The sequence below is a fragment of the Megalobrama amblycephala genome, linkage group LG8, assembly GCF_018812025.1.
Source record: "Megalobrama amblycephala isolate DHTTF-2021 linkage group LG8, ASM1881202v1, whole genome shotgun sequence".
NCBI lineage: Eukaryota > Metazoa > Chordata > Actinopteri > Cypriniformes > Xenocyprididae > Megalobrama > Megalobrama amblycephala.
In genome coordinates this window covers 30,083,927-30,108,925 of record NC_063051.1, presented here as the reverse complement: position 1 = coordinate 30,108,925, position 24,999 = coordinate 30,083,927, and the positions used below count along the sequence as shown (strand labels likewise).

Sequence of the window (24,999 nt, the reverse complement as noted above, 5' to 3'; positions counted from 1 at the left end):
CGAGTCTCCGGTTTCTATGAGCTGCGTCTCGTTTCGAAGGCTGCGTCCTCCGGAGGTCGCATTTGAAGGGTGCATACGTCATCGACGTGATTTAATTTAAGAAAAGTAACCATTAGATTGCAAAGTTAGAAAGAAATTGCAGTGTTTTACACCTCACGGGGAATAACATTCAATTTTATTACGGTTACTTTTCTTAAATAAGACATTCTTGATGACGTATGTAGCCTTCAAATGCAACCTCCGGAGGACGCAGCCTCCGAAATGAGGCACAGCATATGATAACCGGAGCTTCTAACGGCAGCTGCAGTGATGCAATGACTTTATAAATCAGGACGTATTCTGCCATATTGCGCGTTGCACTTTCTCCCATTCATAACTAATAGGAGTGAACCATCTTTCTATATAATAGTCTTTGGTTTTAGGCAGCTAATTTGTGTTTTTACCTGTGGTAAAACCCCACTAACAGCCTTCAGTGGTGTATTGCTTTAACTCGTTCTTTTGGGATAGAAGAGATGCTTCATATTATTAGACTTTGTTTTGACCTTTTGTTGTTAAAGGGTTAGTTCACCCAAAAATGAAAATAATGTCATTTATTACTCACCCTCATGTCGTTCCACACCCGTAAGACCTTCGTTCATCTTCAGAACACAAATTAAGATATTTTTGTTGAAATTCGATGGCTCAGTGAGGCCTGTGTTAGCAATGACAATAGCAAGCATAGCCAGCAATGACATTTCCCAACAAAAATATCTTAATTTGTGTTCTGAAGATGAACGAAGGTCTTAAGGGTGTGGAACGACATGAGGGTGAGTAATAAATGACAGGATTTTCATTTTTGGGTGAACTAACCCTTTAATGAGGCTTTTGTTCCAAAGAAATCTGTTTGTTAAATCTATAGTTAAAAACATAAAACCTTCAGGACCTTTTAAGTGTGTTTTGGTCTGTTGCACGAAGCTGGTTTCAGCCACTACCCAGGTAAGTTTGAAACTAGTTTTTCGGGCTTAAGAAGGTGGATTGGTTTTTAGGGCCATGGTAATTAACGCTACATGGCTAACCTGCTCCAGAGCAGGTTTTATTCTGGGTTAGAGATCACAGACCAAAATTGGACCAATCAGCTGTGAGTATGAAGTGACACGCTGATAAAATAACGCCATTCTCCCTGTATCTCGCTCCAAATTAAAACAGTTTAGAGTGAAAGAATTGTAGAGACAAAATTGCCCAGCTTTTGCTGCTAATTATTTATTAATATTTATATGAATTGTAACTGTGTAATTCATATAATATTCATAATGAACTCTAAGTCTTCGGCAGAATGTGTCCCAATCAACCTGAATTTACCTTATTTGTTATATATTGATATTGTACAGAAGTAATTTCCCTGAGGTCTCGGCTGCTTTTGGTTATTAGGGGTACCAAGAAAGGAAGCAATGTGACATTAAAATCCAGAGGCTGAGCTTTTCTTTTGAACGAGTCTGAAAATAACATTTAATTGTTACTAGGGATGCACCGATGTGTCGGCCACCGATATTTATCGGCCGATTTTTGCTCAATTTACAACCATCGGCATATCGGCTGTAGCATGAAAAAGGCTGATAAAACAAACCGATGGTTTATTAATTAACTGCGTGAAGGCGCAGAGCTGTATAATGTCTGTTGTGTAATCCTAGTGCTGCTGTCTGCGCTTTAATGCCAATCGAATAACAAAAGATCGCACACTATTCTTGACTAAATAACTTTTGTAACTTTCATAAGTATAGCGGAACCCATCCGAATGATGAACAAAACTTTACTAATGTTTTATTAAAGGATTAGTTCATTTTTAAATGAAAATTTCCTGATAATTTACTCACCCCCATGTCATCCAAGATGTTCATGTCTTTCTTTCTTCAGTTGAAAAGAAATGAAGGTTTTTGATGAAAATATTCCTTCATATAGTGGACTTCAATGGCCTCCAAATGGTTGAACAATTTCATTGCAGCGAGGAATAAGGGTCTTTTCTAGAGAAACCATCACTAAATTTTTTAAAAAAAATAAAAAATTATATACGTTTTAACTATAAATGCTCATCTTGAACTAGCTCTCTTCTTCTTCTCTATTAGAATTCCGGCATTGTAGACACTGCTAAGTGTATTACTGCCCTCCACAGGTCAAAGTTTGAACTAATTGTTATATACTTGCACAAGCATATTGTATATAACAATTTAGTTCAAACTTTGACCTGTGGGGGGCAGTAATACACTTAACAGTGTCTACACTGCTGGAATTCAAATAGAGAAGAAGAAGAGAGCTAGTTCAAGATGAGCATTTATGGTTAAAATGTATAAAATCTTTTTAAAAAATTTAGTGATGGTTTCTCTAGATTAGACTCTTATTCCTCGTCTGGTATCATTTAAAGCTCTTTGAAGCTGCACTGAAACTGTAATTTTGACCTTCAACCGTCTGGAGACCATTGAAGTCCACTATAAGGAGAATAATCCTGGAATGTTTTCATCAAAAACCTTCATTTCTTTTCGACTGAAGAACATCTTGGATGACATGGGGGTGAGTAAATTATCAGGAAATTTAATTTGAAAGTGAACTAATCCTTTAAGTTTATTGCATCCGTTTTCACTCCAATAAAATCACCACAAAAGCTAAACAATACAGAGCACAATAAGTGTGCATTAAACTCTCTCTCACCATTTTGAATTACACAAAACACTTATTACAACTAAAAGTAAATAAACACAGATCTTATGCCTTTTCGGGGGGTGCTTAATTAACTGACAAACTTTAAAGCTGCTGTCCACGTTTTTGGCCCTCTAGCGGTTAATAAACAGAACTGCACGTGTCTTGCGGAAGAACATTGTAGCCGGATCTACTTTTCTCAGTGTATGTCTATGGCGAGTCACGCAGTTACTGTGATACTCTGCAGCGGGTCCTACCAGTCTGGTCTGAAATAGTCAGAATATAAACACTTATTATAAGCGTACCATAATGATTCAGGATAAGACAAAATCACGGTTTGGAAAATGATTCATGTTGTATATTCTCATTATATACTTTTTGAAAATTTTTAACAAAAAAGTTGCGGACTGCAGCATTAAATCTGCAAAATATCTTGTTCCTTGAACTGCTCTCCATTAACCGTATTAAAGCTCCGGTATCGGCCATTAATTCTTTGTTAAAATCGGTATCGGCCCCAAAAATCATATCGGTGCATTAGTTCCCATGATTGACAAGCACTTATGATGAAGAACTAGGAGTTTGCCTATAAGTGAGAAACATCTAAATGCCTGGTATCATTATCTCAAGCTGGGAAGAGAGTATTTGCAGTTCATGAGAGCTGCGGTGTGCAAGAACAGCACTGCGAGAAATACAAGTTATACCGGTTATAAGAAACAAACGGATAACGATGTCTGTGTTGCTTGGCAACCATTCTGCTGAACATTGATTGAAGAACTACTAGATTATTGTGTGTTATCAATCAATCAATCAATCAGTTTGTGTTGCTGTGTGCTTGTATTATGAAACATTGCCAGCTATATGTAGGAACCATTTGAGAAGAAGACCTCTGTGTGGTTTACAGTGATTTTAGAACAGACACTCCATGTTGTGCCTGACAATGCTGTTCTAAAATCACAGTAAACTATGACTTCATGGGGCTAATTAAGTTTTTTTTCATGTTTTTGAAAGAATTCTCTTAATTATGCATTTGTTTGATGAGAAATATAGTGAAATATTATTACAATTTAAAATAACTATTTAAATATATAGTAAAGTGTAATTTATTCCTGTGATCAAAGCTGAGATTTCAGCATCATTACTCCCGTCTTCAGTGTCACATGATCAATCAGAAACATTTCTGATTATTATCAATGTTGAAAACGGTTGTGCTGCTTTATATTTTTTGTAGAAACCGTGCTACACTGCCATTTAAGAGTTTGGTGTAAGTAAGATCTTGTTTAAAAATTAAAAATAGATAATACTTTTATTCAATAAGGACATTTATAAAGATTTCTATTTCAAATAAATGCTGTTTTAAACATTCTAATAATCAAAAAATCCTGAAAAAATTTTTCTAAAACATTAAAAACATTTCATATAACTTATCAATTGTTCTCTATTTTCCCTCTCTTTTTGAAGGTTATGAAAACTATTGTGGAGTTTTTCTGTGCAAAACTGCCTGGAAATACCATGTGCTGTAAGCTTTTGCTTTATTTTGACTGCTCAGCTAACACATTTCAATACTCTGCCGGCTTGTTCCTTTATCCTTTTAAACTCAATTGCTTCATTTATTTTATTTAATTTTGCTTTCTGTCTGCTTTCTGCTGAGGACAGCTCAGCCTCGTCATTCTTCATTTCTCCTGCAGGGGGCGATCGACAGGCTTTTCTCTCCCAAACTTTATCAGCCAAAAACCCTAATATTTCAATAATTCACGGTTTTGTGATGTTGGTAAACGTCACATGAGGACATGCAATTAAACAGATGAAATTTTTAAAAATTTAAATTTAATTGATTTTATTATTTATAAATAAAACTGAGTATAGGGCTATTAATAATATTATAGTTTTAACTAATTATAAAAATTAAGATATAAATATATTATTGTTGTGAATTACAATGAATTTGACGGCCTAATAGTTATTTTATTTTGCGCTGAAAGTTAAAAGGCTAATATTTGTTTAAAATTCACTTTCAAAAGCTTATATTTGTCTGAACGAATTTCTGTATTCACATTTATTATGATTTTACATTCCATTAAATTATTAGCTTTTCATCGACTCACAAACCATCTCGAACCCTGAACTAGGAATAAACAGATCAATCAGAATCCAAAGTAACATCCCCGTCATTTCACCATATTTTTACAGATTAAACAATTATTAAATAAAAGTCGATGCATAAAGAGAAAAATGAAATTCTGCAAATTTAACGCATCCCCCATCATTCACAAGGATTTGCATTAATTTATGGTTGTGCATTTTTTTTTATGACTCCATTAATTTACAGGATCTATTTTATTGTGTTTTATCTCAAATAAAGTTCGGAGTTGAACAACATCTTGAGATTAACACTGGTCATGGACACACTGCAGCTAAATATGGCTTTCAATTCACTTTAGTCAGTGCCTTCCATGTTTGTGTAGTAAATCCTTTCTGAATTTCCATGCATCTTTCCCAATACATGGAACTTTTTCCTCTGACCACAAAACTAGGAAATGAGTAAATATCAGAAAGTTTTATTGAACAATTCAATCTTAATGATGACAAGTGGAACGAGGCAAATTCTATTTCAGTACAAAAAAAACAAATGGGGTTGTAGGAGAGGAAACAGCAGCAGTTTTCTCTAGTCCATCCTGGCCTTCAGGGTGCGTGTGGTTATCTTATCCTTCTCACTGTGAAATAAACACATACACCATCAACTCAACGGATTACAGAAATGTCAAAATAAGAAACTTCATAGTCTGAATCTGGACCATGCATTACTATATTCAGTTCAAGACGTCAAACAAAATTAATTACATTTGGATTAATCAATGTTTTGTCAATTAATGCATTTAATGTTTTGGAAAGAAGTCTCTTATTTGATCAAAAACACAGTAATATTGTGAAATATTATTACATTAAAAAAAAAATTCTATGTGAATATATAAATATATAGTAAAGTGTAATTTATTCCTGTGATCAAAGCTGAATTTTCAGCATCATTACTCCAGTCTTCAGTGTCACATGATCCTTCAGAAATCATTCTAATATAATGATTTAGTGCTCAATTATTACTATTGGATCTTATTATCAAAGTTGAAAACTTTTTTTTTTGTTCCTTAATATTTTAGTGGAAACTGATAATTTTTTTCATAATTCTTTGATGAATAGTGAGTTCAAAAGAACAGCATTTATTTGAAATAAGTCTTTTGCATCATAAATATGTATATTGTATATATTTCTAAATTTCTTCTGTCATTAAAATAATGAATCCTTGTTGGATAAAAAAATTCAAGAATGTTGAATATACTTAAAAAAGTTTCTATTAAAATATGAAGCATCAAACTGTTTTCAACATTGATAATAACCATAAATGTTTCTTGATCATCAAATCATCATATTAGAATGATTTCTGAAGGATCATGTGACACTGAAGACTGGAGTAATGATGCTGAAAATTCAGCTTTGATCACAGGAATAAATTACATTTTACTTTATATTCACATAAAAAACAGCTCTCTTTCATTGGAAAAATATTTCACAATTTTTACTGTATTTTTGATCAAAAATAGCAGCAGAAGAGACTTTCAAAAGCATTAAACATCCCAGTGTATACAGTGAATAAAGACATTAAAAGCTGTTTTGAGTTCAGTAAAAATGTGCAGATTATTAAGTTAATGATTGTCATTTGATGAAACGCTTACATGACATGAACGACGACTCCCATTCCAGACACGGCGTCTCTGTCAACAGCGTTCAGCATGGCCTGTGAGATGGTCTCGAACAGATCGTCTGGTTTCTAGAGAACACAATCAACAGCATAGCCTATGAGGAAACTATCAGGAATCAGCCTTCATGTCCAATACAGTAATGTAGACGTCCACTTACCATGTCAGGTTCCCATAGCGACTCACACATGCCGTACATCTGCTCTGAGCAAGTGCCGCTCACGACAAAGTCTTCTGTTACCATTGGGCATCCAATAAGATCAAGGGAGCAGATGAAGGGTTCAAAGGTCTTTGGGTCCAGACCAGCAATCACAGGCTCAATGTAGTACGGCCCAAACCTGAGACCGGGACATGAGAGGTTACACATACCAGCTGTGAGTAAATGGGACTTTTATTTTGATGGCACTGAGAACGCCAGGAATCGGGTCTCCTTTAGGACCCCGAGTGATCCCATTGGTTCAAATGACTTTTAATGGGTTGTATTTTTAAATCCTGCTTATATTAGGTATGTTTTTTGCATCCGTTTCCAGTTTGATGTATTATGCAATACATAGGCATTCATTATAGATTTCAAGCATGCTGTTTGTGCACTTAATAAACATCATACAATAGATTCCTGGGGGTATTTGGTGCAAATTAACAGGAAGTAGTGAGAAAAGAAGTGCATTATGTACCTCCTCTCATACAGAAGATTGGACACCATGCTCATGAAGGTCTTCGGCTTGATCTGACGACCCTCCTTCAGCTCATACAAGTTCAAGCGGAACTTCAGCCTTTGAGATCTAGAGTAAAAGGAGAAGGTTATATTATGTATAAGGTAAAGTGACAAGTGCTGTTAAAAATATTAAGATTATAATATTGTATTCTTACACTGTCTGTACATCTGTGGCAAGACCTGCCAGCCCGATGAAGAGTCGATCTCCCATGGGGAATAATTTCTGGAAGTCGGTGGTAACCAGCTGAGCCTGGACGCCAAACCTCGGTCTGCTGCTATCGCCACACAGTCCTTTCCCCGCATCGCCATGACGGCACCTCCATTATATGACATAATAGACTAGGCAGAAGACAACAAGACTGTGTCAGATTTCATCCCAGCTTAAAACTCACCAAAATTACATATTTAAAGTTTTCCTGTGAATGTAACTCTACATCCTTGCGTCATTTAGTACACACTGATCTATGAATATGCTAATTAGCCCCGCCTCCACTCACTCACGCCAGCTCAGAGATCCACTCGGTCAACTTACTGAGGTAAATGCTGCGCAATGGTATCGCTCTTTACAACATCAGACACTTAACGTTAATTAATATGATTATTCTTTTGCTTGATTCTGTTTTTAAACCGCTAATAATGTGTTGCAAATGTTATATGTTCCTGTTTGCCATGTCAGAGTCACACAGCTGCCTTCTAATGATAATCCTCACTATTTCAGTATATAAGATCGTAATATACATCATACACCTGCTATATTGCTAAATCTACCTGATTTTTCATATCAACAGAAAAATAAACCTGACTTCTCTCTTGAGACTCCCCTGCTTCAGATCAGTTATAGTTAATGATATGCTAAAGCCCGCCCACACATTGATGTGATTGGTTACAAGGTAGTTTATGATGTAAGAAACACCAGCGATTTCAAATGCATTTTTTTTTTCACTGCAGTTTTAAGGAGAAAATACTCAGCAATGGTGTTTACATATGAATTTGAAAATGATTTGTCTTAAAGCATATTAAAAACACCATATAGACATAAACAACATTAAAAACTTGATTTTCACTACAGGGCGACTTTAAGAAACTGCTTTTTATTTGGGTCATTGACGCATAAGGTTTTTAAAAGTGTAAAAAACATAACGGAGATATTGTATAATTAATTTTGAAGTTGTATTAAGTGTTAACAATGAGATTATGTGGTTTTTATAATCATTTAACACTGCTTTTGTCATTTTTTACAAGATGGATAAAATTTGTCACCAAAAAGTCATTCGGTTTAACCTAAATTTCGGTTTTACCGAATCACAATATTTTCAAACGATGCTAACAGGCTGATATCTAGCAAAAAGGACAATTTTATATTTAGTGCAAGTTTTTAAAATATTACAACATTTTCCATGTTTTATAGCAGTTGCACCGAATGACCTGATGTTTCGGGACATGCGTATGAACAAGTGAAAACATGAATTTTTCAAATAGTTAAAAGAGAGTTAGTTACTTTGTTTCACGACCATGTGGTCCAGGTGTCTGAATGATGTCACATGATACTGACCGCATGACCTGATTTAAAACGGTCTCTTTATATTGGTTACGCCAAATGACATCAATGAAATTCATTTTTCTGGACATAATTTCTCATACAAAGCAACGATTTCTACACATAATTTTAATACCATTTTGCACTATGTTGATATATGATGTTATAAAATCATGCCAGAATAAAAAAAATACACATTTATTACATTTTAATATATTTTAAATCACAAATTAAATGGCTGTATTGGCCTTTAGACGGTTAAACTGAATGTCATTTTGACACTTCAATACATTTATATGTAGAAAAATATAATTAAAACCTATTGGATTCAATAAAGTTCTAGTTGTACTACCTCACATACTTTGGATGTCATATCTTTATTTATTATTATTATTAAGGCCTTTGGACAAAAAAAATAAAGTTATTATATAGAATAAAATACCAAACTGTCATAATTTTGTACGCTGAATGAAAGCATATTATAACTCTACATCTGAAACGCTTATAAAGGATCATTCACTTGATCAAGAAAAGTCAATTCCCCTTCTCATACCGATACAATTATGAAAATTATTGCACGCCTGTGCTTGATTAATCCCGCATTCATACACTGTTAGTTTCGTTTTAAACATGACCAGGCAAATAATTCATCATAATAACACTCTCTCAACATAACTAAAGCTTATTGTGCGCGCGGGGTGCTTATAAATACACAAAAATACTTAGAAGAAAGTTTTTTAGTTCGCAGGTTATGATAAATGTTTTTAAAACGAGCAAATGTGTAAAGATGAGAGTGCAAATGAGCTACAGTGCTAATAAACAGATCATAATCCACAAACGCGCTGATTATTCACACGTGTTCACTTACCATGATGACAGATGTACACGCAGACACTGATAAGAAGAATTATTTAGATGATTTTATAATGTTAATGTTGAGAATAAAGCTGCAGAGCGGGTCACACACGGTGACTACACACTTTCTGTCGAACTGCTAGCTGTTCCTGCTGCGCGCGTCACTTCCTGCAGGCGCGACCCCGACACCGCCCCTGCTGGACAAAACCCTCAGCTGTCTCATTACACGAAATTAAAGAATTAAAAAAACAATTCCCGAATCTTTAATACATTATATAGTTTTTTTGAACTGTGATTCATTTTAAATCAGTCACAGACAACAACAACCGACTAAAACAATCGTGTTGTACTCCTCACCATAGGGGGCGGTAATGCCGTACTTCATTCTCACTCACAGGAGAGAAAGAACAGCAGAAGAAAGCAATGCTAAACAAAACAAAATAATAAAATGGGCTCGGAAGAAGGAGTCTTTAAATGCAAGTAACACGTTTTTAATGTCAGAATGAATCGGTTTATGATTAGCATGATTTATTTACTTTTTAACAATAACAACATGCGGATATCGTGAAATTGTCAATGCATGTGATTAATTCCCTTGTCAAATAGTGGTGACAATATCTTTATCAGTCGTTTCTGTGATTTAGGGACTGATGCCAACACGGCAGATCTAATTGTGTGGAGAGTCAGCAACAACAGACTGTTTACAGGCAGAAGAAATGCAGCTATTAAAGCCTTCGAGTGAGTAACACCTGAGTGTTAATCTGCCTTCATCTGCATTACTGATGATGATGATGATGATGATGATGGTGTTGATCTACAGGCTGTATGTGAAAGAGAAACAGCTGGAAGGGAAAGTGACTCCTGCATGGGTGCGAAAGAAGTGGGAGAATCTCAAACAGAAGTATAAGGTGATGTATTGCTTTAATTTTGCTCCTTTGCAATTCTGCAGAAGAAATATTAATAAATTACATTGCTTAAAGGTAGTGACTTGACATTTTTATCTGGGATCTATTCATTTATTTAAGAGATGTGAAGTCAGAGATGTCAGGGTACAACTATCTTTATGTTACGATGAAGAAAAAAACTTAAAAATTGTTGAAAAGAAAATATATATATTTTTTTAAAATGCTTAAATCATTGCTTATTAATATAAAATAATATTTGCCAAATCAAAGTCATCAGGTGCAACCAACATGCAAACTTGTCATTTTGGCTGCGTGAGATTCTCCAGCTTTGTTGTTGTTGAGCTGTTAAAGCTCCGCCCTCTTCTGGAAAGGGGGCGGGAGCAGCAGCTCATTTGCATTTAAAGGGACACACACAAAAACTGGCATGTTTTTGCTCACACCTAAATAGGGGCAAATTTGACAAGCTATAATAAATGATCTGTGGGGTATTTTGAGATTCTGGGGACACCAGAGAAGGTAAAGTTGGTCAATTTTGATTGTAAAATGTCATGTGCTGCAAGTCCCCCTAGTTATTCATTTATTTATAAAAAAAACTATGATAATTGCAAAAATAATAAAATATGTAAAAAATAAATAAATAAATAAATAAAATTAAACATCAATTATTTAATTTTTTTTTAAATAATGTGCAAACTCTCATTCATGCGGTAGAGGATTAGGGCCAAGCAATAATAAAAAAATAAAACCATCTCGAGATTAAACTTGTTAAATTTCGAGAAAAAACTAGTTACATTTTGAGAAAAAATTCGAAAAAAAAATGTTGAGAATAAACTCGTTAAATTTCGAGAAAAATGTCGAAATAAAATGTTGAGAATAAACTCGTTAAATTACGAGAAAAAACTTGTTAAATTTCAAGAAAAAACTAGTTACATTTTGAGAAAAAATTCGAAAAAAAAAATGTTGAGAATAAACTCGTTAAATTTCGAGAAAAAAGTCGAGATAAAATGTTGAGAATAAACTCGTTAAATTACGAGAAAAAAGTCGTTAAATTTCGAGAAAAAAAGTCGAGATAAAATGTTGAGAATAAAGTCATTAAATTATGAGAAAAAAGTTGTTAGATTATGAGAACAAATTCGTTAAATTATGAGAAAAAAAGTTAAATTTCGAGAAAAAAGGTCAAGATAAAATGTTGAGAATAAAGTCATTAAATTATGAGAAAAAAGTCGTTAAATTACGAGAACAAATTTGTTCTCATAATTTAATGACTTTTTTCTTGTAATTTAATGACTTTAATCTGATGAAATGGATTAATACTTTTACTGAAGTTAAAAAAAATTAAACATAACATAAAAATAAGTATATTTTACATGAAAAATTTGGTAATTTTAGAGGTAAATAAATTCAAAAATACCAAAAAAAAAAAAAAAAAACATCACAAAAGAAATGCATAAATTGAGTGTTTTTATTTTATTAAAGATAGTGTTATGACATTTATTCTAGAGATGCACCGATACTAAATTTCTCCACCGATAGCCGATTCTTCAGAGTGATATCTGCCGATGCCGATATTTTGGGGGTTCTGCCTTTTATACATTCTTTTAAATTAATGATCATTTCATTATAATTAATAATTAACCATTATATTTTTAATTATTATATTTTGAAAGAACTTTATTCTCTCCATTTCATCAACTTGTTTCAGAGTAACTGGTATCAGTTATAAACAAACACATTACTCAAATTAATATTACCATGCATTAACTAAATTCTGAAGATTAAATTAATATTTCTTTCTGAATGTTATTAATTCATATAATTACTATTAATGTTGAACATCAAACTGGTTTCTTAGCATTTTCTTTACATAAAGCACAAATGCAGTGCATTTTCCTGCTCTCTTTTGATCGACAGGATATATCGACCGATAGTGTGAAAATTTGCTTTTATTGGCCGATATATCGGTGTATCTCTAATTTATTTTTAAAAAAATGGGATCACACCTGTGACATTTGTGTGCAAATTTGTCCACGAAGGACTCATTAAGGTTCTCAAATCAAAATGAAACCCACATGAATACATTTCTAATGATTGGTATTATTTACTGCAGGACCTCAAAAGCCTCAATATGGCGGGAGGAGACACAGCAATCGCGACCTGGAAGTGGTACGCCATCATGGATGGCGCGCTGAGCAGCGAGATCCCCCTCAACCATTTCATCAAGCCGGACCACGTGACCTCATTTGCTCAGGACGCTCCTCCTATCAAGCAGAGAAAGGAAGAGGATTGGTTGATAGCGCTGCGTGAGATGGAGAGGCGGCAGGAGGAACGAGAGAGACAAGCGGCGGAGAGAGAGGACGAGAGAGACAGACGCGCTGCCGCCCGAGAAGAAGAGAGAGACCGACGGGCCGCAGAGAGAGAAGAGAGGAGAGAGAGACAGGCGCTGGAGAGGGAGGAGAGGAGGGAACGGGAGATGTTTGCGAGAGAGGAGCGGTGGGAGAAAGAGATGCTGGCTAGAGAAGAACGACAGGAAAGGGAGTACAGAGAAAGAGAGGAGAGGAGAGAAAGAGAAGCTGCTGCCAGAGAAGAAAGACTCTTTAAACTCCTCGAGACATTTCTGGCCAACAAGTGAAACTCTTACTGACAGTTACATTCCAAGATTTGACTATTTTCTGCTAATAAATTGTTTTGCATTACCATCACATGTCTAGTTCTTTTGAATTAAAGTGTTTAATGTTGTTTATATGTCTATGTGGTGTTTTAATTAGGGCTGCACGATTAATCGCATGCTATTCTCACTCGCATTTCGTCAGTAAAGCCGGTTCCCTGATTACCGCAAAATCGCCATCACCTGTTTTTTAAACGGAGCGCCTTTTAATAGACGGAGCCGTAGTTCACGGACAAGCCACGCAATATCGCGTTCATTATCGCAGGCGATTCATCTGCGATATGAACGCGATATTGCGTGGCTTTTCAGTGACCTACGGCTCTGTCTATTAAATGCCGCTTCATTTGAAAGCAGGTGATGGCGATTTAGCGGTAATCAGGGAACCGGCTTTACTGACGAAATGCGCGTGAGAATAGCATGCGATTAATCGTGCAGCCCTAGTTTTAATATGCTTTAAAGGTGCCCTAGAACTTCTTTTTAAAAGATGTAATATAAGTCTAAGGTGTCCCCTGAATGTGTCTGTGAAGTTTCAGCTCAAAATACCCCATAGATTTTTTTTAATTCATTTTTTTAACTGCCTATTTTGGGGCATCATTAACTATGCACCGATATATAGGTTGCGGCCCCTTTAAATCTCCCGCTCTCCCTCCCCCGGAGCTCGCGCTTGCCTTGAACAGCATAAACACAGTTTACACAGCTATTATAACCCTTAAAATGGATCTTTACAAGATGTTCGTCATGCATGCTGCTTGCATACATCGGATCCTGTAAGTATAGTATTTATTTGGATGTTTACATTTGATTCTGAATGAGTTTGAGGCTATGCTGCTGTGGCTAAAGCTAACATTACACACTGTTGGAGAGATTTATAAAGAATGAAGTTGTGTTTATGAATTATACAGACTGCAAGTGTTTAAAAATGAAAATAGCGATGGCTCTTGTCTCCGTGAATACAGTAAGAAACGATGGTAACTTTAACCACATTTAACAGTACATTAGCAACATGCTAACGAAACATTTAGAAAGACAATTTACAAATATCACTAAAAATATCATGATATCATGGATCATGTCAGTTATTATTGCTCCATCTGCCATTTTTCGCTATTGTTTTTGCTTGCTTACCTAGTCTGATGATTCAGCTGTGCACAGATCCAGACGTTCTTGCCATTGTCTAATGGCCTTGATCATGGGCTGGCATATGCAAATATTGGGGTCATACATATTAATGATCCCGACTGTTACGTAACAGTCAGTGTTATGTTGAGATTCGCCTGTTCTTCGGAGGTCTTTTAAACAAATTAGATTTATATAAGGAGGAGGAAACAATGGAGTTTGAGAACTCACTGTATGTCTTTTCCATGTACTGAACTCTTGTTATTCAACTATGCCAATATAAATTCAATATTTAATTCTAGGGCACCTTTAAGATGAACCATGTGCGAATTCATAAGTCAACACCATTGATGAGTATTTTCTCTTTAAACCTGCAGTGATAAAAAAAAAAAACGGCTGAAATCGCTGGTGTCTGTTACGTCATGAACTACCTTGTAACCAATCACGTCAATGTGAGGGCGGGTTTTAGCATATCATTAACAGCGAGCAGGGAAGTCTCGAGAGAAGCCAGGTTATCCCGGTATATTTTTATGGAAGGCCAAAAGGGTCAAAACGTGTGAAACTGACGTCTTAACACGTAATTACATATAATTACGCATTAAGACATCATTTGCGTGTTAAGAAGTCAGTTTCACACGTTTTGGCCCTTTTGGCCTTCCATATATTTTTCTGTTGATATGAAAAATCATGTAGATTTAGCAATATGGCAGGTGTATGATTTATGATGAACTATATGCTGATATAGTGAGGATGCTGATTGTTAGAAGACAGCTGTGTGACACAGATGGCAAACAGGAACATGGTTTGTGTAACATTAGCAACAAGTCAAGTCACCTTTATTTATATAGCGCTTTTTACAATGCAGATTGTGTCAAAGCAGCTTTACATTGATAACCATTAAATCATTTTTGCTGCACAGCAACTCTTCAAGAATAGTGTCAATGCTGGCAGATCAAAGCACTGTTGAATAAATGTCAAGAATACTGTTGAATATCAAATGTCAAGTCAAATGTCAAGTGTCCCCAACTAAGCAAGCCAAAGGTGACAGCGGCAAGGAACCCAAACTCCAACAGGTGACATCAGGTGGCAAACAAGTGGCAAATAGCAACACATTATTATTTGTTTGATAACATAGTCAAGCAAAATACTAATTAGCCTATATTAATTACCGTTATGTGTCTGATGTTGTAAAGAGCGATACCATTGTACAGCGTTTACCTCAGTAAGTTGACCGAGTGGATCTCTGAGCTTGTGCGAGTGAGTGGAGGCGGGGCTAATTTGCATATTCATTTATCCGCATATTTTATGAGGAAAGGGTGTAGAGTTACATTCAAGCTATTTTAAGGCATGAAGAAAATTTTTCATAGGATAAAAAACGTTTAAATACGTAATTTTGGTGATTAAAGATGAGTTTTAAGGGATAAAATTATTGACTTCAGGACAAATAATTATAAGAAGTCAGTATTACTCTTTCACAAATACAACAAATAGAATTAATTTAGTAATTATACTAAACCAACAAGACAACAAACCAACATCATGATTAAAAAATTTATTATTGAACAAATCCAACAGATAGCAACAGACGAAAAAACAATATACCCACAAAGCAGCACACAGAACAAAATGAGCTTTTACATTCTGAACACAAGAGTGTGAAACATTCAGTTAATTAAGTTGCTATTTTAACACCGAATGTGGTGAAGAATCATATGTGAGGTATCTGAAAAAAGGTTATACTGTATTTTAGAGTCAGATTAAGCAAAAGTTGAGGTAACACTTTATTTCAACATACTTACTATACACTAAAAAAGCGAAAATGCTGGGTTGAAAATGGACAAACCCAGCGACTGGCTTGTTTTAACCCAGCAGTTGGGTTAAATGTTTGCCCAACCTGCGGGATAGTTTTATTTAACTCAACTATTGTTTAAAAATGACTGTATTGCTTGCTTAAAATGAATCAAAAATATTAATTATTATGATTATTGTTTCCTCTAGTAATTATGTGTCTGATTTTTAATTTCCAACAAATTTTGGGTTCATTTTAAGCCAGACATATAGTCATTTTTAAACAATAGTTGAGTTAAATAAAACTATCCCGCAGGTTGGGCAAACATTTAACCCAACTGCTGGGTTAAAACAACCCAATCGCTGGGTTTGTCCATTTTCAACCCAACTTGGGTTGTTTTTAACCCAGCATTTTTTAGGGTGTAGTAATAACTGTAAATTATGCATAAATAACTAACCGTAACTCTATAGTAATTACAGTAGTTAGTTAATATTACTCAGTACGTATTTGAGTAACAATGTCACCTTAAAATAAAGTGTAACCAAAGTTGAATTAGGCTGAAATTAAACACATAATCAGATGCTTTGAATGTTTCTATTTAAATATATTTATATTATTTAAATATTTAATGACTTATTTCCTTGTGTCTATGTGAGTATTTCTTAGCAAACAAATATTTGGCAACAAACTTGGCATTGTTTTTTCCCCTGAAAATAAAGCATTTATAATATTTATTCTACATATCTAATTTTTATATAATCCTCTGAATAAATACTTTAAGAGACAAATATTTAGAATACATCTATATAAATTACATGAGTTCCTGTAGCTAATGTATGATTTTCACAGAATACTTAAATTAAAATGATCTCAATAAAGACTGAATGGTACGACACAGGTTAATCAGGTAGAATTAAAGGGATAGATATACCCAAAAATGATTTACTTGTCCCAAACCTGTACGAGTTTCTTTCTTCTGCTGAACACAAAAGAAGTCATTTTGAAGAATGTCAAACATATGGAAGTCAATGGGGTCCATCAACTGTTTGGCTACCGACATTCTTCAAAATGTCTTCTTTTCACAGTTTTGCACCGTTACATCCTGAAGCCGGACATTCTCAGACGTGAGACTCGTCCAGATCCAGGTCGACAGGGGACAGGGGGAGCGGAGAGAGGGCATGGGGTGTGAGCAGCGAGGTCAGCAGTGGGTTCTCTGTGCCGCGGTCCTCTTCTGGACTCTGGGAGGTGTCGGTGTTTTGCAGAAGCCCAGATGTCTCCTCATCCTCTGGACTTTCTCTGATCTGGGATGGGTTGGGCCGGGACGGAGTGCTCAGGACAGGGAGGGGAGGAGGAAGAGGGGAGCAGGCTCTGGAAGTGGAGCTGGAGGCGGCAGAAGGGGTGGGAGACAGACTGCTTCTGACACTCGCCTGATCTTTCCTGTCTTTATTCTCACTCTGAGAGCCCTACAGTCAAAACAGAGCAGGTGGAGTGTGAGCCGTCGAATCATTTTCAATAGCGACAGATTTTATGTAATTGTGCAGATGCAGTTTTTGAATTGGGGGACATTTTATACTGCATGCCCCTGTTAATTTCCGACCCTGGTCTCCACTCGATACACACAAGTATAATTTTAATACAACTCTGCAAGCTTTCATTTGAACACTGTGATCAGACCTGTGGCAATGCCTGTTTGTGCGGGGCAGTTTTGATGCTGGGTGATGAGGAAGGAGAGTGTCCTCCGGCAGCATGGCTCATCCTGCCGACCTCTGTGACCCCTGCTGGGCCGCTGCTGGGGCTGGGAGTGGCAGTAGGAGATCTGCCCGCTGCTTCCTGCTGGGTCTCAGTGAAAGTGACAGACCTTTTTTGGTCACCATGTGCTTAAGAAAAAAAAGAGAGAGATTCATTAGATTATCTGAGCCTCATATATATATAAAATTTGATACATGGCTTTCTAAGGCCTCGTCATCATTAATTTGACCAATGCTTTTTCAAAAAAAAAAATATATATATATATAAATAAATAAATAAATAAATAAATAATATTAATATATATACATACATACATACATACATACATACACACACATACACACACACACACACAACCGCTCAAAAGTTTGGGATCGGTAAGATTTTTAATGTTTTTAAAAAGTTTCGTCTGCTCACCAAGGCTGCATTTATTTAATTAAAAATACAGTAAAAACAGTAATATTGTGAAATATTATTACAATTTAAAATGACTGTTTTCTATTTCAAAATATTTTAAAATGTAATTTATTCTTGTGATCAAAGCTGAATTTTCAGCATCGTTACTCCAGTCTTCAGTGTCACATGATCCTTCAGAAATCATTCTAATATGATGATTAGTTCCTCAAGAAACATTTATTGTGTACAGATGTACAAAATATTTGTGTACAATATTTTTTTTTTCAGGATTATTTGATGATTAGAAAGTTCAAAAGAACAGTGTTTATCTGAAATCTAATCTTTTGTAACATTATAAATGTCTTTACTGCCACTTTTGATTGATTTAATGCATCCTTGCTGAATAAAAGTATTCATTTCTTTAATTTCTTTTCAAAAAAATAAAAATAAAAATTCTTACTGACCCCAAACTTTTGAACGGTAGTGTATAATGCTACAGAAGCTTTGTATTTCAGATAAATGCTGTTCTTTTGAACTTTCTATTCATCAAGGAATCCTGAAAAAAAAAGTACACAACTGTTTTCAACATTGAAAATAATCATAAATGTTTATTGAGCAGCAAATCAGCATATTAGAATGATTTCTGAAGGATCATGTGACACTGAAGACTGGAGTAACGATGCTGAAAATTCAGCTTTGCATCACAGGAATAAATTACTTTGTAAAATATATTTAAATAGTACACAGTTATTTTAAATTGTAATAATATTTCACAATATTACTGTTTTTTTAATTAAATAAATGAAGCCTTGGTGAGCAGACAAAACTTCTTTTAAAAACATTAAAAATCTTACCAAACTTTTGAGCGGTAGTGTATATATATATATATATATATATATATATATATATATATATATATACACATACATACAGTGGGAACTGATATGTATTTTTATTATTATTCATAATAATGTCATTTTTATACATTATTATACATGCTATATATACGCTGCCCTCCAAAAGTTTGGAAACACCCTAGAAAAGTGGGGTTTTGGACAATATTGGCATGAATCCTTTTTAATTTGTAATAATTTTGCACTGATAAGGGACAACACAAACTACGAAAACATATTTTATTACATAAACAGTTTATACATAGAAAAAACTTCCTCAAAATATCCAGCATTAGCAGCTATCTGACCTAAACTGGGTTCTGATTGGTTCATTGTATTCTAAACTTAATTGGCAATCAATTGTTGAAGCTATTAAGGTGTGCTGACCCAAACATCTTTTACAAACCTGGTCCAAGTTTAACCAGTAACCAGCATCACAGCTGGCAAAGGGGCATGTCTGACTTTGACATGTATATATTGCCATTATTATGTAATCAAAATGAAAATTATTATTGCTGGTCTTCAATGATAATGTCAAGTTACTGTAATGTATTTGCATCAAAAAATTATAAGGATTTATGCTGATATCGTCCAAAACCACACTTTACCAGGGGTGTTTCCAAACTTTTGGAGGGCAGCGTATTTTTTTTCCATTAGACTAGATGATTGTTATTTCATATATCAGGCTTTACAATGTTAAATATGCCAAAAGTTAAATGTTGTGCATCATTGGTGTTCATTTCATTTTTCATGTAGTCACACAAGCAGACCGTACCCCTGTCGAGTGGTTTATTCTTAGGCTGAATGCTCCTGCGGGTCGTTGAGAGTCTGGCTCCCTGACGCCCGCGGGACTCGTCCTGCACCCTCTGGATGGACAGCAGGGGTCGCCGCAGCTATAAGACACAGCACCTCAATGACACCGAATGCAAAAATGAAGACCGTAATAAATAAGACTGAAAGCTCACCTGTCTAAGTCCTCTCTTACGACCGAGAGGAGGCTGAATGAGCAGATTCTGCTGTCCGGGTTCACTCTGCACACTGGCAACCCTGCAGCCCGAAGGAAAGACACACAAACAGAGCCGATGAGACTGAACCGCTTGGAGATCTGAACACAATCCCTGTTAAATCCTCCGAATAAATGGGAGAGTTAAGAGGAAATGTGTCCCTTCCACAAATCCCCATCAGTCCACAGCCCTCCACCAATCAAACACAGGGACAGGCAGGCCCGGCTCCAGCTTTGAGAGGTAACGTGGGCCGGAGTTTTAACATTATTTTACTGATTTAGTAAAAATGTTTCCCCCCATAACAGATTTTGTAACTTTATTTTATAACAAAAGGGGCAGGGCTCTCTATATTAACACATGGGGCCAAGAAAAAAACAAAAACAACAACAAAAAAATAGTATTTTAATAAATAATGTTAAATAAAGACAAAAATACTGTTAGTAATAAAATAAGAACAAGTGAACAAATTACAAGCACAAATAAATACAAAGATACAAATGAAATGTGTGCTTACAAATGTTTCTGCTTAATCAGCATGATAACTGTATATTCTGCCATATAGACATTACCTTGACAGTCACCTTTCTGTAAAGCTGCTTCGAAACGATACTTTTTGTGAAAAGTGCTATGCAAATAAATGTGAATCGAATTGAAAATACGAAATAAGTAGATTTCAGGTTGGTCTAGCAGTATTCAAGTACGAAAGACTAATGTATACATATATATATTAAAATATTTTCAAAATGCATTTATTTTATGCTAAGTATACTACAAATACATTTACATATTTATGTGCTAAATAAAAAATACCCTGCAATTGTACTTTTGGTATATTATCTGTGTACTTGAAGTACTTGATGCACTTTAATTGTGCAAAAGTTGTGCTGAGATCCAACTAAAGATATACTGAAGTATATCTGATTGTGTTAAAGTGGAACTATTGCGAGTATACTTTAAATATCTTGCATTTAAAAGACTGCTATTAGAGATACATTAGAGATCATATAATCCTTATTAATAGTGATATTAAAACGCATTTAGGCATAATATTAAGAAATGTGCATTGTGCAAATAAAGTTTAATTATAATTTTATATTGGTAAGTCTTAAGTGATGTGAAAATAAATATTATTTGAAGTATACTTTTTGGTATAGTTTATTTTACTAGGGTAAATTAAATATAGTTTAATCCTATTAAAGCTAAGAAAGTTATTCAGCCAAGTTTTTTTTTTTTTAATTTTGTTTTGTTCTTTAGTTAACATTAATGACACAAGGCAGCAGCAGGTAGAGTATATTAAGCTGCTGTCACTTTAAGACCATAAACATGGATCTAACACTTCAACTATTTACATTCATTAAAACTTTTTATTTTAACTCGCCAAAATGGGCCAGTGTTAATTTTGTTGACGAATAATTTATCAATAACATATTTCGCAGACAAAAACGAGACGATAACTAAATAAAAACCTGCTTTGAATGACAAAAACTATGATTTGGTTTACATTTTTGTCAACAAATAAAAACGAGATGAAAATGTTATTGAGGGGATGATTTGGGAAGAGATCCAGTCAGAATGATGTCCTGCGCTGTAGATGCGCTGAAGATGCGCTGAACGACCACCGGGACATAAATTGGCATACACTTGTTGCATAAAGAAACGTTCAAAAATGTAAATGTCTGGGAGAAAGAGAAGAGCAGACATATAAATCTGAAAAAGTCAAAAAAAAGAGCTCTATTCGGTGCGGTTTTCTGTGCACACACACCCGAAGCGAAAGCCGCCTCTCAGACGTCAGCGTTCGAGTACTGAATTGAGTTCTCTTTCATGTCTTTTCGTGCCAGAATGGAAAAACACACACAACATTGTCAAAATGTCCGTTTTGGAAAGTATTCACGTAAACACAGTCGGTTATGTCTTAAGAAAACATAAACAGAGAATATCGGATGTGTATCAGTGTATTGGATCCGCATATTCGGTCTTAAAGTGACAGTAGCCTAATAAACCTACTGCCGTCTGTGCCCTTAATATTAATCAAACAACAAAAGACAAAGAGAAAAGCATTCACTGCTCTTTCATAGCTTTAATAAGGATTATATTTAATTTATACAAATAAATATGTCTGTTTGAAAGAATAATTTAGTCTATGCAAGTAAAATCATAAAGAATGCATACATTATTTATTGAAAAGAAGACCATGTGTTCTTCATAAGGAGAAGTGGTTTTACACGCGTTCCAAATTATTATGCAAGTGACATATCAGTAAGATTTCAGTACAATAAACATTCGGATTTTAGTTTTTCTAAGAAAATGTTTGTTTGTTTATTTATCCATGTCTTTTTAGATAACTGGTATCAATCTCAGACAAAATAATTAGCCAGATCTATGGAAACCCTACTTAGAGGTTGTTCCCACATTATTAAGCAAATCACAGTTCTCATGCAATATGGGGAGGAAGAAAGATCTTTCTGAAGATGAAAAGCATGAAATGGTGCAATGATGTGCAAAAGGCATGAAAACAACTAATATTGTGTGAAACTGAATGGAGATTATCAAATTATCATAAGATTTGTGAGTGATTTAGAGCACAGCAGAACTCGGTCAGATAAAGGCTTATTAATGAAAGTTCCTGTCAAAAAAATTTATTGTATTAAAAGGAGGGCTATAAAAAAGCCAGTGTTGAGCAGCAAACAGGTATTTGAAGCTCCTGGTGTCTCTGGAGTCTCAAGAAGCTCTCCATGCAGGCTGGCAGTTGTGCGTAAAGATGCATTTCAGCCACCCTAAACCAAACCTCACAAAGAGAAACATTTACAGTGGGTTTAGAAATACATGAAGACTCATTTTTGAATAGTTTTATTCACTGACTAATGCTGTACTACAATGGATGGTTTAAACGGATGGATTTCTGGATGGTTGGTGAATGGCCACCACGTTCCAACAAGACTGCGACGTCAGCAAGGAGCTGGTGGGTGATGATTTGGGCTGGAATATTGGGAAGTGAGATGGAAGGTCCCTTTAGGTTCTCTGAAGGTATTAAAATGACTTTTGCAAGATATGTGAAGTTCATAACTGGTCATTTTCAGTTATGGTATAAAAAGGAGGATAGTGCCTTCTGAAATACAATGCACTATGCACTATCCCATGCTGCAAAAAAAACACGACAGCAATAAAACTGTTTGAAAATGTATTTCTACACCCACAGTAAATGTTTCTCTTTGTGAGGTTTGGTTTAGGGTGGCTGAAATGCATCTTTACGCACAACTGCCAGCCTGCATGAGAGCTTCTTGAGACTCCAGAGACACCAGGAGCTTCAAATACCTGTTTGCTGCTCAACACTGGCTTTTTTATAGCCCTCCTTTTAATACAATAAATTTTTTTGACAGGAACTTTCATTAATAAGCCTTTATCTGACCGAGTTCTGCTGTGCTCTAAATCACTCACAAATCTTATGATAATTTGATAATCTCCATTCAGTTTCACACAATATTAGTTGTTTTCATGCCTTTTGCACATCATTGCACCATTTCATGCTTTTCATCTTCAGAAAGATCTTTCTTCCTCCCCATATTGCATGAGAACTGTGACTTGCTTAATAATGTGGAACAACCTCTAAGTAGGGTTTTCATAGATCTGGCAAATTATTTTGCCTGAGATTGATACCAGTTATCTAAAAAGACATGGATAAATAAACAAACAAACATTTTCTTAGAAAAACTAAAATCTGAATGTTTATTGTACTGAAATCTTACTGATATGTCACTTGCATAATAATTTGAAAAGCAGTGTATTTCATTTTAAGAGCAGTTAAATCCGTGTCTGTATTGCGTGTTCAAATTTTAATATCACTCATATTAACAGGTTAATAGATGTTTTCTCCAGGAGTATGTAATGAGTTTGGAAATTTTGGAGAAATTCTTAATTAATGCATTATAATTTAACTAAACGCATTAGATCTACTGTAGATTCAGAAAACTAGACTAAAACAAAATTCAGATGACTAAAACTAAGTGGCATTTTAGTCAAAAGACTATGACTAAACGTGAATCAGAATTTGATGTCAAAATTAACACTAAAATGGGCATTTTGACGTAATTTTTTGTGCATTGGTCAGTTCAAGCGCAATAAGACGCAAAAGAGAACTCAGTTCGGTAAGGGCACGCTCCTCGCTGTGTGAGACGCATCTCTCATTTCATGGTAAACGCAATGATCGTGCATCACTCTTACTTTCATTTTCAAAAACAATTGCCTAGAGCAACTCCTAGTGGATATTATATAGAACACATTGGATAAAAACGTGAAAAAAAACGCAACAGTTTTAACTACAATATACACAAAATGTACACAAACTTAACAGAAATTATTCTGAGAAAAGTGTTATCTAACACGATGTAAATATTAGCTTTATAGTGTCATTTTTTTGTCAGACACTAATTTGCAGATGCAATTGCGGGTTACAAAAAATATGATTACAAAAAACTGTAATATGACGATCGGGTGCGGGTTGTGTGCAGATATCTAAATGAGAGAAAATCATAGGTTGGATGACTAATTTTTAAAAGAGGATACGCGCATCACTATTGTGCGCACAGAAAGAGCGTGGGTACTAATTGATTTCTTTTTTGGGTCTTCTTGTGCTTTAAGGGTTTAAAATCGTTTGAATGCTTAACTGGCAAGGATTAAATTAGGCTTGTAAATGAGCCTGGCTGACAACGGTCACCTTCGAATGCTTTCTAGTTTCTAAATAACAAGCAGATTGTTATCCTGAGCTGAATTGAACATCGCACCAATTTTGCAGTCGGTTGTTATTTGGCGTGGGGCCAGTGTGGGCGGAGCTCCTGATTGGGTGGAGCCGGGCCTGAGGACAGGAACGAATCATAAAACATGAATCGCAGGTTAGAACCTGCAATGTCATCCACAAAAAAACAAAGGGGAATAGAGAAGCTGGTATAGCAGTGTGAGCAGGAC

The 24,999-nt window shown here is 35.1% G+C and overlaps 3 protein-coding genes across 3 annotated transcripts in view; 1 reads left to right on the top strand and 2 right to left on the bottom strand.

The window, feature by feature from the left end:
* Nucleotides 1–5,206: 5,206 nt before the first annotated feature.
* psmb3 (proteasome 20S subunit beta 3) lies at nucleotides 5,207–9,908 on the bottom strand. The gene is given in 7 exon segments (XM_048198473.1): nucleotides 5,207–5,378; nucleotides 6,393–6,487; nucleotides 6,577–6,754; nucleotides 7,091–7,198; nucleotides 7,287–7,398; nucleotides 7,401–7,470; nucleotides 9,855–9,908. Coding segments are annotated over 7 exon segments (666 nt in total). The 3' UTR covers nucleotides 5,207–5,329.
* si:ch73-193c12.2 (stress response protein NST1) lies at nucleotides 9,849–13,124 on the top strand. Its single transcript, XM_048200463.1, has 4 exons — nucleotides 9,849–9,999; nucleotides 10,168–10,261; nucleotides 10,344–10,431; nucleotides 12,536–13,124. Exons 1-4 carry the CDS (start codon nucleotides 9,972–9,974, stop codon nucleotides 13,055–13,057), a joined length of 732 nt encoding a protein of 243 aa, XP_048056420.1. The 5' UTR covers nucleotides 9,849–9,971; the 3' UTR covers nucleotides 13,058–13,124.
* Nucleotides 13,125–16,418: 3,294 nt separating this feature from the next.
* Nucleotides 16,419–24,999, bottom strand: part of LOC125273266 (protein unc-80 homolog) — a 53,419-nt gene continuing 44,838 nt past the window's right edge. The window contains 4 exon segments of the mRNA XM_048198472.1: nucleotides 16,419–17,461; nucleotides 17,673–17,875; nucleotides 19,812–19,929; nucleotides 20,002–20,083. Of these exon segments, the coding sequence (XP_048054429.1) occupies nucleotides 17,117–17,461; nucleotides 17,673–17,875; nucleotides 19,812–19,929; nucleotides 20,002–20,083 (748 nt within the window). The 3' untranslated portion in view covers nucleotides 16,419–17,116.